Source organism: Hevea brasiliensis, chromosome 4 (assembly GCF_030052815.1).
Source record: "Hevea brasiliensis isolate MT/VB/25A 57/8 chromosome 4, ASM3005281v1, whole genome shotgun sequence".
NCBI lineage: Eukaryota > Viridiplantae > Streptophyta > Magnoliopsida > Malpighiales > Euphorbiaceae > Hevea > Hevea brasiliensis.
In genome coordinates, this window is record NC_079496.1 from 9,765,450 (window position 1) to 9,777,363 (window position 11,914).

The 11,914-nt window shown below is 41.1% G+C and overlaps 1 protein-coding gene across 4 annotated transcripts; it reads right to left on the reverse strand.

Moving 5' to 3' along the window:
* Nucleotides 1–403: 403 nt before the first annotated feature.
* On the reverse strand, nt 404–6,233 carry LOC110665867 (uncharacterized). Of its 4 annotated transcripts, none has more exons than XM_058145272.1 (9): nt 5,474–6,233; nt 3,378–3,884; nt 3,124–3,273; nt 2,881–3,021; nt 2,626–2,730; nt 2,386–2,490; nt 2,117–2,230; nt 1,372–1,901; nt 404–1,224 (listed from the first exon to the last, which is right to left on the reverse strand). In XM_058145272.1, the coding sequence occupies exons 2-9, from the start codon at nt 3,880–3,882 to the stop codon at nt 613–615; spliced, it is 2,262 nt and encodes a 753-aa protein (XP_058001255.1). In that variant the 5' UTR covers nt 3,883–3,884; nt 5,474–6,233; the 3' UTR covers nt 404–612. The 4 variants fall into 4 exon arrangements, with proteins under 4 accessions (XP_058001255.1, XP_021681848.2, XP_021681846.2 ...); XM_021826156.2 differs by lacking the exon at nt 5,474–6,233 and having other exon boundaries at nt 404–785; nt 867–1,224; nt 3,378–4,393; XM_021826154.2 differs by lacking the exon at nt 5,474–6,233 and having other exon boundaries at nt 3,378–4,388.
* Nucleotides 6,234–11,914: the final 5,681 nt, after the last annotated feature.

Sequence of the window (11,914 nt, forward strand, 5' to 3'; positions counted from 1 at the left end):
TAATAATAAAGAAGAAGAAAAAAAAACATTGGGCTAATAAACAGTTCAGTCAGATAAAAAAGAAATTAATTGATTGGATTAATTTTTAAAAAGTTAATATATAATTTTAAAGAAATAATGAACCAATTGAAATATATAAAACATTATTTATTATAAATAAATATATTTAATAAATAAATATTTCTTAATATTTTTTTAAATTTTAATCATAACTTCTCATAAAATTATATTTTAATTTATCAAAAAGTTATATATTTAATTTTAAAATATAATGAAAATAAATATCGATTTATTTATATGTTTAATTTTCATAAATAATCGCTGGTGTAGCTGATAAAACGTCCGGTGGGATTATGTCTTGTTCTGTTCAATCCTTCAAACTAAATAATCTTCTGTTTCCAAGGAAAAGAAACTTCATCGAAATTAAAATAGAAAAAACACAAAGAAAATAGGCTCCTTACTCTTGACAAAATGGCAACAAATTTTCCAAACATTCCCATTAGCAGCAATGTCGAACATCTCTGAATTTCAAATTGATAACAGACTAGACAAAACAGAACACAGACATTGACGTAATGAGCAAACACTCAACAAAACTAAGTTTGCAGAAACCTAAGGAGCAAACACCTTGAAGCTTCGTTGAGGCACCCTTTTGAATATAGCTTTTGTAAGATCGGAATAGAGGGAGAGGTGTCCCAGAGCGAAAAGGGTCACTGGCAAGCATGTTACACCATATATTGGATATGTAGCATATCTCAATTTTTCTTGGAGAACAAAGAAATGGCCTGCACTGAATGACACCAGCATGAAAGCTATGGATGAGAAGAGCGAAGTTAATCCAAGAAGGAGCTTGTTTGGCAACTCACTGGCGAAATCCTTTTCTTCAAATCGAGAGGTGAGAATTGAAAGAAAGAACACAAGGGCTGTCACCGAACAGCAGAGAGCAACAACTGATGAGATAGCGAAGACGGTGAATGGAGCTTCATCTGCAAAATTTGGTTCACCGTTATTTTCATTGAAACTACCTGGTATAGTTGTTGATGTTGCAAATGCAACCGTTGCTATAAGTGCTGCAACGACAGAACAGGCCTCTGAGGTTTTGGTTAACCATTCTCTGCCATTTTTAGCGAGCTCCTTGTGTGTTTCCATGAATATTTGCTTTGCAGTTAGACCTTTCTTATCATATCGAGCAAAAAAATTTCGTGGCTTTGATTTCTTAACAAACTGCTCGAGACAATACAGTGTAATTAGTCTCAAATAGAACCATCTTAAATATAAATACTCAGTTTCCCAGAAGAATAGCATTTGAAGTTCTGAAATCTCCTTTGAGAAAAGACAAGTAAGAAACAGAAGGCAACAGATAGAAAATACCTTGTACCACTTGTATTCCCATTGCATTTGTAAGGCAGCTCCTGGAATGAGCCAAGGCTTGTAATCTCCAAATTTTGCAGCAAGGTGCAATGCACTGTTTCCATCTTTATCCACTTGGCAGAAGATGATATCCTTTGGTACTGCCTTCTTCATCAACATGGTATAAACTTGGGTCTGCCTGTGCTCTACTGCCAAGAGCACAACATTTTTATTGTCAGCGTCGACATCCATTATAGCCACAGGAAATGTGTCCAGGATTTTCTCCACCATCTCTCTTATCCCCATCCTAGCTGCAGTTAGTATAGCTGTTTCCTTCTTCACCTCTGGTATAGTTGTTTCCTTCTTCACCTCTCTATCACAAGTCTCAGGTGGCTGGGAAATTCCATTTTCGCCTGACCCAGTTCTAGCAGGCTCCTTGCCATTGTCTTTGTATTTGTAATTAGAAGCATGCTGAACCAGTTGGTTCATGACCTGAGTAGCCCTTTTGTGTATCTCTTTCTTCTCTTTAATCTTCCTTATCCTCGAAAACCCTACATGTGATGCCATTAAATGTGAACATACACTGTATTATCAAGTAGGGTTTATGAGTTTGAAATCCAAAAAACCATAAAAGATTTTGAACCCATTAGCCATTGAATTTCAGCTAATAAAGCTCAATTACATTCCACTTTTTTCATGTGTCAAGCAGCATGTTGTTTTTCCTGGCAATGACAGAATAAAACAATGGATATATACTAATACTGACCCAGTCCCAGAATCACCATAATGGCGGTCATCACGAGCTTGAAAAGAACAACTGGTGTTACATAATTAGGAGGGAAAACATCCTCTTGCCCTGCCTTTTCTGTTAGGCCAGTTCCTTCACAAATTATGTTCCATTAAATGTGTAGTAGCTAACATAAAGCCATAAATATTCATATTAATCATGAAATCAGAAAATACTTGAGATCTCCATCAAAAGGTCTCGAATTCAAATACAACTGAATGAAATAGGAAAACTTAAATGCGGCTCACCACTGTTTGCAATTGATCTATTTGTTGCGGTTGATTCTTCTATTTCTATATCTGCGTTTGATTTGCATTTTACTGTGGATGATGATGATCCCGCTGTGCCTGCCCCTATATAATATATATAGACACACACACACTGTAGCTCATTTCTGCCTTCAATTGGCATTGTGTTGTTAATTATTCATTTGGTTATAATAATGCTAAGATAATATTAATTGGAGAGAGAAAAAAAAAAAATCTTACCTAAACCCCTTCTCTGGCTGGGATTCTCCAGATCACTTACGTTGCAATTTCTGCTTTGGCTGTTGGCTAGAAGGGGACCTCCAAATAATTTTTTCAACAGTACCACTGCAGGAGGTGGGTGAGTGGGAATCAGTTGTTTGATTTCTATCAAGTATATATGCATTCGCCTTTTCTATGTCTAAATCTTGCATTGCATTCATCATTAATAGAAAATCAATAATTCAAAATTTGACATCTTTTCCCGTTTAAACCTACATGATATATGAAGGAACCACTCCATCATTCCAATGAAGCTCATGCAAGTTCCATAATTAGGTGGGCAACGGCAATAAGTTTCGATTCCTGAAGCTCGACTGTCTTTTTCTGCCGCCTCCTTGGGCTTACCAACAATAATACCTCCCAAATAAAATTGGATAAACTTTAAACACAAATTAATAATAATAATAATAATACGTTTAATAGTAGTTAGTGGATAGCGATTAGGATGGAAATCCTTACAATTGTAGATGGCAGTATCAAATAGCCCAAGGCGACTGCTGCTTTTGAATGCATGTGGCTTACTTGCCAGAATATTGAGAGGAACCTCACCACTCCGATTTCTATAGTCCATTAGTTCTGGGTAATCTTTCATTATCTTCAACGCCAAGTCTATCAACAACCAAAATTATTCAAATCAATTAACGTTTATTATATATACATACATACATCCAAGAACTCTATTCTGCTACATTACAATAATGTTCTGAACTTACCAAAGTTTTCTCCAATGATGGCAGAGTGAAGGATGGTATTACCATCGTTGTCTCTAATTCTGAATGCTGTATTAAAACCCACAATTCCCTTGCTAAATTCCTGTAGACAAATGAAGGCTTCCATCTTTCCACGAGAGACTGCCAAGAAGAGAGGAGTCCTACCCTCCTCATTCCGATCACTAATAAGCTGCGCGGACTTGGAAGCCATGCAATCACACACTTTTACGTTCCCAATCTCCGCTGCTATGTGGAGAGCGGTGTTGCCTCTCTTATTCTTTAAACCCAGGACGGTTGATGCATTTTCTCTTATTGTTTCCACAAGTTGGGATACAATTTCCGTTTGACCAGTTTCAACAGCTATGTGCAGAGCTGTGTCCTCTGAATCTGTGATCTTGGTTGTTTGATTTCTGGGATTATTCTGATAGGCTTCAACTATTTTACTCCACTGCCCATTCATGGCATATTCAAATAATTCATCTGTATTTACTTCTGATGAACTCATCATATCTGTTCAAAAGGCTTGGGATGTTTATGAGATTTCAAGTTGAAGTGTTAATGATCAATATATACTGATAAAGATTGAGCTTTCACTGCAGAGAGAATAATTAATCGTTCCTTTTCTTTATCTTTTCACTCTTTATCTCCCATTTTTCCAGCATCTAATTCTTCCTCATCGTTTAAATTCTTGCCTAATCAGCGTGGAAATTATCTTTGTTTCTTTACTTTTGTTCCATCCATCATCATCACTTGTCGGTTGATTCACTTCTAAGACCATGTTTGCCTCTAATTGGAGGGGGAAGAAGTGAAGAAAGGCATGTCCGTTAAGGAAAAATTTATCTAATTCTGATCTATTATGAACCAAGCATTTTCGTCAATTAAATACTTCCAGTATCACAAAACACATTGTTATTGAATAATTTATTTTTGGTAGGAAAAAGTTTAGGAGTAGTAAATTCCCACCCCAGGCCAGGGAGAGCCTACACTGGGGATTTATAGTCGCTCAACTACGAGAAGCTCTAATAATTGGATTTGAATTGGAGATAGGATGCATTCAGAGTTGAATCATTAACCGTTAAGCCATCATTCGTGGGCGTTAGTGAATAATATTAATTAATTAATATACCTTGCTTAATTACTGCACTTTCCTTCTGCAGTAAGTAAATTAATATACAATAGAATAATTTCTTTTCCTTTTAGCCCCTAAATGTCTCAATTGTAAAGGTTTTGTAATTTTTTTAATGTTTCTTTTCCTAAAGAAGGCATTGCAGATAATGTTGCCAACTAGTAAACACCATCATTACGGTATCTTTTACTGTAAATAAAGAAGCAGAAGCAATCTATCTACTTTTGTACTATTGATTCGCGATGGAATTTCTTTCTTCCTTGCTTAATCTTTTTCTTAATCCATCATCTATGTTTGTTCCAAGGACTTCTTCTTGGCATTGTATGTTTGAAGAAAATGGTCATGATGGTCCAAAAGCAACGTCTATAATAGTAAACGAAAGCAATTGAAAGACCTGGAATATTCATTGGAAATTCAGAGATCTATCTAAAATAGTTTTTAAATTAATGGGGTATGGTATCCCTTCCTCTCTTCATCTCTAAGAACTCTGCATATCACCAAGCTATTGCAACAACCCCTTATCTGCAAGATTTATTCACATTCAAGCATTTGGATTAGAAGTACTAAATCAGTAACTTAGTTACAGATTCAAGAAATTTCTCATGTCTGAAACCACTGCAGTACCTCACTAAATTTTGTGATGAAAGATTTTAAGAATCTTGTGCACTGTTAAATTTCATTGGAACTAACCAACCTGCCCCATCATCAAGATTCAGGATTTGATGACACTTTAATAGGACTAATTGGATTGAACAGAATCGTCCACAGAACTACACAATATGTGGTTCTCGATCACATAGCAAACAAGTAAATAAACAGTGAAATAAAGATACGAATTAAAAGCATTACAAAATGGACACTTGAATGAACGAAAATCATCCCATAAATTAAAAGTTGAATATGCCTTCTTTTGTTTAAACCCCTTTCTAGGGTGTACTTAGGTGAAGCCGAGGCAAGAAGAATGAAAGATTACCTCTCAATGCTTCGCTTTTGAGCAGACAAAGGGAAAAGCCTTGAAAACTATGGCCAGATCTTGGTTAGGGAAATGGCCCCCTTGGGGCCGGGTTTGGGATCAGAAAGGCTTGTTCTACGCTTTAAAAATTGAGCTGAAGCTCACCTCGAATTAGGAGGAAGAGAACCAGCACCTCTTCTAAGCTACGTGAGTGCTGGTTGTTACTTATGAACTAAACTGAGCTCATGTGCCCATTTGACTTGCTCATAGCTATTTCTCCAACTGGCTCCGCCTGCTTACTTTCTGCCCGTCGAGTCCCTGTTCTGTTTCTCTTGGGTCCCACGAATCAGCAAAAACGAAGCTACCAATCCAGTAGCTACTTTACTGAGCCATTTAGCCAATGACAGATGCGCTGACCAGCCTGCGCTACGCTTTGTCTTATCCACTCACTAGCTCTTCGTCGTTCGCCTCACCTCACTGCCGATCGCCGGACTCCTTATCTACGCTAAATGTCCGTACCCTACTTTATTTTTCGCGAAGAGCGACCTCGACCGACCAAACCAACGCCTTATCAAACATACTATATCGGGAGGGATATGGACTTCAATTTAGCATCAAGCATTAAAGAATGTCTGGAACAGAAGGAGGCCGATATAGAAGCCATAGATGCGAAGAGCTATGTCAAGTGAACAAAAAGTTTCTTAGGCAAGTCCCCAGCAAAATCTTTTTCCTTGAAACCTGAGGTAAGAATAGCAAGGAAATATGGCAGGGCCACTACAGAGAAACAGAGGGCGAGGAGTGATGAGATGGCGAAAACATCAAATATGATCATGTGCACAAAGATTGGTAGACCGTTGAATTGATCGTTACCACCAGGGACAGTTGCCGATTTGGCAAAGGCTACTGTTGCAATGAGTGCTGCAACAACAGAGCATGATTCAGAGGTCTTGACAAGCCATGCACTACCACTTTTGACAAGTTCTTTGTGTGTATTTGTGAAGATTTCCTCTGGCGTCTTGCCCTTATTGTTGTGGAGGGGAAAAAATGCGGTGGCATAGAGTGCTTAACAAACTGCATAATTAGATTAGATAAAATTGCAATTTCAAAAAACAATTTAGAAAAAAAATTGCTAATGTGCCAAAAAATTTTTACTTTTTTAATCAGTCGGCCCTAATAATAAGATGGAGAAAGAGTACAAGCACCTGGTACCACTCAACTGCCCATCGCATTTTGTGTTGCGGCCTCTGGAAAATGGGAAGGCAGGTTCTCAGTGAATGTTGCGGTAAGGTGCAAAGCACTGTTTCCTGATAGTCAAGTTGGCTGAACATGCTTTCCTTTAGCGGTTTCATCTTTAGTAAAAGCTTAAAAACTTCGGCTTGTTTGTTCTCAGCTGCTAACAGCACCATATTTTTGCTTTCAGAGTCCAAGTCCAAGAGGCCACTGGAAACGTATCAAGGATCTTTTTCACCACTTCAGTCACTCCCATCCTTGCTGCTGTTAAAATGGGTGTCTCTTTTTTGGTATTTCGATTACCGTCCTGGGATCCTTCGAGGGGTAGTCACGACTTGAGTAATTCGCTGGGACCCTCGATTTGGTTATTAAGTGGAAGTCCGAGCTTGAGTAATTCGCTGGCACCAAGTTGGATTTAAGAGAGCTATATAGGGGATCAGCTCCCATATGTTATGATTGATACTACAGGGTGTGTGAGTGCTCCAAATTACCTTTTTGATGTTATGATGTGAAAATGTTGTTGATGTTGCATTTCACTCTACAGGGTGCATTAGTTCTAGATAGTTATAGAGATTATGGTTAAAATTGATATTTTACTCTCTGAGTCGAACGCTCACTCCTGTTCAATATTTTTTCAGGCTATAGGAGGATTTTATTTTGGTTAACCTGCTTTTCTCCCTCGCAGGTCAATTATTACTGTTTGTATAAACTTGTTAAATCTTAGAATTTCCGCATGTGTTAGAAATGTTATTTGATTTGGGTTTGTAAACTAAATTATTATTTTGGGACCTGTAAACTTAATATGCTATGCCTGTTTGATGGATTGGATGAGGGAGCTGAGCTCCCATTTATTATTATGTTGATGAGTATGTGGAGGGTGAGCTGAGCTCCCCAATTGACTATATATTGTGTTTACAGGTCGGGTGAGTCGAAAACTCCCCGTTGGTAAGTCCATTTTATGGCCGAACTTTGTCCGTTTGTTTTCTTGATATTGGGCCTAAATGGGCCTTAGAGTTGGGTTAATGAACAGTTAGGCTTACTACGGGCCTCGGGGGCTTTAGGCTGGCCCAGGTCCTAGTGCCGGTCCGGCCCATAGGTTGGGTCGTGACAAATGTGGTATCAGAGCTTAGGCTCCAGATTCTTAGGGAATGTTGTCTAAAGTGTTGGGAAAAGTCTAATAGGAGTCACATGCGGAAAAATAGGGTCCATATTCGTCTTGCATTGTCATCTTTGCTTCTAGTTTCTGCTTCATATATTGTGTGTAAATATGAGTCTATAGAGCTGTGCAATGTGCAGTTTTGAATTTTGTGGGCTAATCTTTGAATTTGAGAAAATGCGTAGAAGCGGAGAGGCGCCTTGCACGAGAACGGATGTGCTGACGAGGTATCGGCGCAGGATGAGCGCTGCCCAGGAGGCGGGGTAGGAGGCCTAGAGCTGCTCAAGTAGAAGAAGCGACTACCCACGGTCGAGAAACGTCTTTCATGGCACAGGTCCCATGGACCCCATGGCGACTACTCTAGGTGTGCGAGAGAACCATCGACATGATGGCGCGAGATATGGTCCACCCTCCACAGCGGCGATCCACCGCACCAAGAGGGGAACCTTACAAACAAATCATCAATTTCAAGAAGTTGGTGCACGGAACTTATGATGTGTCGGGCGATGCATATCGGTTTTGGATTCACGCAAGCGGCGAGGAATAGAATTCTGATTGGTGATAGGAGGCGATAGAGTGTATCGACATGTCATGGGGCCTATGCCTGACAATGGATGAATGACTACGTGTTGCCTCGGATGGAGGGTTTGACATGGGCTCGGTTGTGGAACTTTTATCAATCGGTTTGTGCGTAAAGCTTGAGATCGAAGCGTGGGCCTTTGAGGCCTTAAGGCGAGAATGGCAGTGCAGTAGATGAATATGCTCTGCAATTTCTAGAATTGAGCAGATATGCCCCTACAGATAGCTACATAAACTATGAAGGTGAAGAGGTTCCTAAAGGGGCTTGACGGGAGGTATGCGAACACAGCCATGATGTCGGATCGATCTTTTGATGTGGTGGTTGATCGAGCGAGGCATTGAGATTAGCTATCTTTGTGGATGACATGGAAGAGCAAAGAAAAGCGAGAGGGTTCTTGGTGTTCCCCAAATGGGTACTCCGGATAGTGGTGGCGAGTAATTACAGAGGAAAGGGTAGGAGCAAGAGAAGTGGTTTTAGACACGGACCACGAGGATTGGACCGAGTGCGGATCCAGCGGTGGTCACGATTCGAGATCTGGCGATTAGGTGCAGTTGAGATCCTCCTTGGCACCTTGTGCACAGTGAGGAAGAGGACATTCAGACCTTGTTTGATGGGATCGAGTATGCTTCAGTGTAGCCAACGAGTCACTTTGCTAGAGAATGCCCCATGTTCGGCGAGCCACGAGATGGGGTCACGAGTTACATTGCAAATGTTCCTCGCTTGATTGTATCTGGTACTTCCAACATGGCGGCGATCGATTCGATGGCCAACAGGCCGAGGACAAGGGGCGTGGATTTGGAGGCGGTCAGAGGTAGAAGTCGATGTCGAGGGTTACGCCACTCAGGGTAGGGGTCAAGCTCGAGTTTTCACCCTGACCCACCAGGATGCTCAAGCTTCAAATGCAGTTGTGGCAGGTATTCTTCCGTACATTCTTATGAGGCTCGTGTTTTGATAGATCCGGGTGCTACGCACTCATTTGTCTCCCCTGTGTTTGCCATGAGGTTGGGTAGAAACCCTACAACTTTAGAATGCCCTTTGTCTGTAGCTACCCCACTTAGTGACAACATAGATGTAGATATGGTTTTTCCGGGTAGCCCAGTAGTAGTGGATGGAAAGATCCTCCCAGCAGACTTGGTTCCTCTACCAGTAATGGATTTCGATGTAATCTTGGGGATGGATTGGTTGGCAACTCACTATGCCACTTTAGACTGCAGGAACAAAAAGGTGTATTTCCACATACCTGGTGTGGAAGAGTTTAGCTTTGATGGTGACAGGAGCGTGGCTCCATATAATTTGGTGTCAGCAATTAGTGCTAGAAAAATGTTGAGGCGTGGATGCCAAGGGTATTTGGCATTGGTGAGAGATACATCTGTAGAAGGTGTCAGCATGGAAAATGTTCCTGTTGTCAGAGAATTTATTGATGTCTTCCCTGAAGAGCTTCGGGGTTGCCACGGGAAGGAAATAGAGTTTTGTATTGATGTTGTCAGGGTACAAACCCCATATCCATGCCACCTTACAGGATGGCACCAGTGAGTGAAAGAGTGAAGGAGCAACTACAGGAGCTTTTGGACAAGGGTTTCATACGTCAGAGCACTTCACCTGGGGTGCTCTGTTCTATTTGTGAGAAAGAAGGATGGGTCATTGAGGTTGTGCATTGACTACGACGGTGAACAAGGTGTGATGAAGAACAAGTATCCACTTCCTCGGATCGATGATCTGTTTGATCGGCTCAAGGAGCTAGATTCTTTTCCAAGATAGACTGCGATCAGGCTACCATCGATTGAGAATCGGGAATGAGGACGTGTCCAAAGCGGCTTCGAGGACAAGATATGGTCATTATGAGTTCTTGGTGATGTCTTTTGGACTCACTAATGCACCAAAGACCTTCATGGACTTGATGAGCAGGTGTTCAAGCCATTTTGGACCGTTTTATCATCGTATTCATAGATGACATTCGGTATACTCTCGGACCGAGGAAGAACACGTGTGGCACTTGAGGATGGTGTTGCAAGCGTTGAGGAGCACCGGTATATGCCAAATTTTCAAAATGTGAATTTTGGCTAGAAAGCATCTCATTCTTGGGACACATGGTTTCTAGTGGCGGCATTCAAGTGGATCCCAAGAAAATTGAAGTCAGAATGGCGATTGGCTTAGGCCTACAGCGATCAACGAGGTGCGAAGTTTTACGGGTTTAGTGGCTACTATAGGCGTTTTGTACAAGATTTCTCCAGGATAGCGGCTCCTAACTAAGTTGACCGGGAAGAATGTTCCATTCATTTGGACGGATGATTGTGAGGTGAGTTTCGAAGCTTAAGGAGTGTCTAACCACCGCCTGTGTTGACACTACTGTGAGTGGTGAAGGATACACCGTGTATTGTGACGCCTCGAGTTGGCCTAGGGTGTGTTTTGATGCGAGAATGGAAAAGTAGTGGCTTATGCTTCAAGGCAATTTGAAGAGGCATGAGCAGAACTACCCCACCCATGATTTGGAAATGGCGTTTGTAATCTTTGCACTTAAAATCGGAGACACTACTGTATGGTGAAGTGTGCGAGATATACACCGACCACAAAAGTTTGAAGTACATCTTCCATGAGAGGGATTTAAACTTGAGGCAGAGGAGATGGATGGAGCTTACGAAAGACTATGATTGCACCATTCGGTACCACCTGAAAGGCCAATGTTGTAGCAGATGCCTTGGCGAGAAAATCTTACAGCGATTTGGCGCACATTTAAAGAGAGAAGAGACCATTGATTCGGGAGGTACATGAGTTGATGGATCAAGGTTTAATCCTAGATCTTTCGGATGAGGGGTATTGTTGGCTCACTTTTCGGTGAGGCCGGACTTAAGGGACAGAGTTAGAGTTTCCCGGCCTGAGAGACCAACAATTGATGAAGATCATAGAAAGAGTCTGACAAGGTGAAGGTGGTGAGTTTGGATTTGTCAATGATGGTGCCCTAGTACAAGGTTCTAGGATATGTGTGCCCGATGTAGACAACCTCAGGAATGAAATCATGCGAGAGGCACACTACACACTGTACAGTGTCCACCCAGGTTCCACCAAGATGTACTATGATGTGAAAGATAGCTATTGGTGGAATGGCATGAAGAGAGACATAGCGGACTTTGTGTCCAAGTGCTTGACTTGTCAGAAGGTGAAGTTTGAACACCAGAGACCGTCAAGGAAGCTGCAAGCTCCTATCCCAGAATGGAAGTGTGAAATGATCACTATGGATTTTGTGACTGGGTTGCATAGTACCACGTGAGGATATGATTCGATATGGGTAATTGTAGACCGCTTGACCAAATTAGCTCACTTCTTACCTGTAAAGACTACATACTGCGTAGCACGGTATGCGGCTCTACATTCGAGAAATAGTCGATTGCATGGAGTTTCGGCTTCCATAATATCGGCGAGAGGGCCTGATTCACTTCTCGGTTTTGGAGAAAGTTGCGGAGGCACTTGGCACCTGATTGAACTTGATCTGACTTTCCAC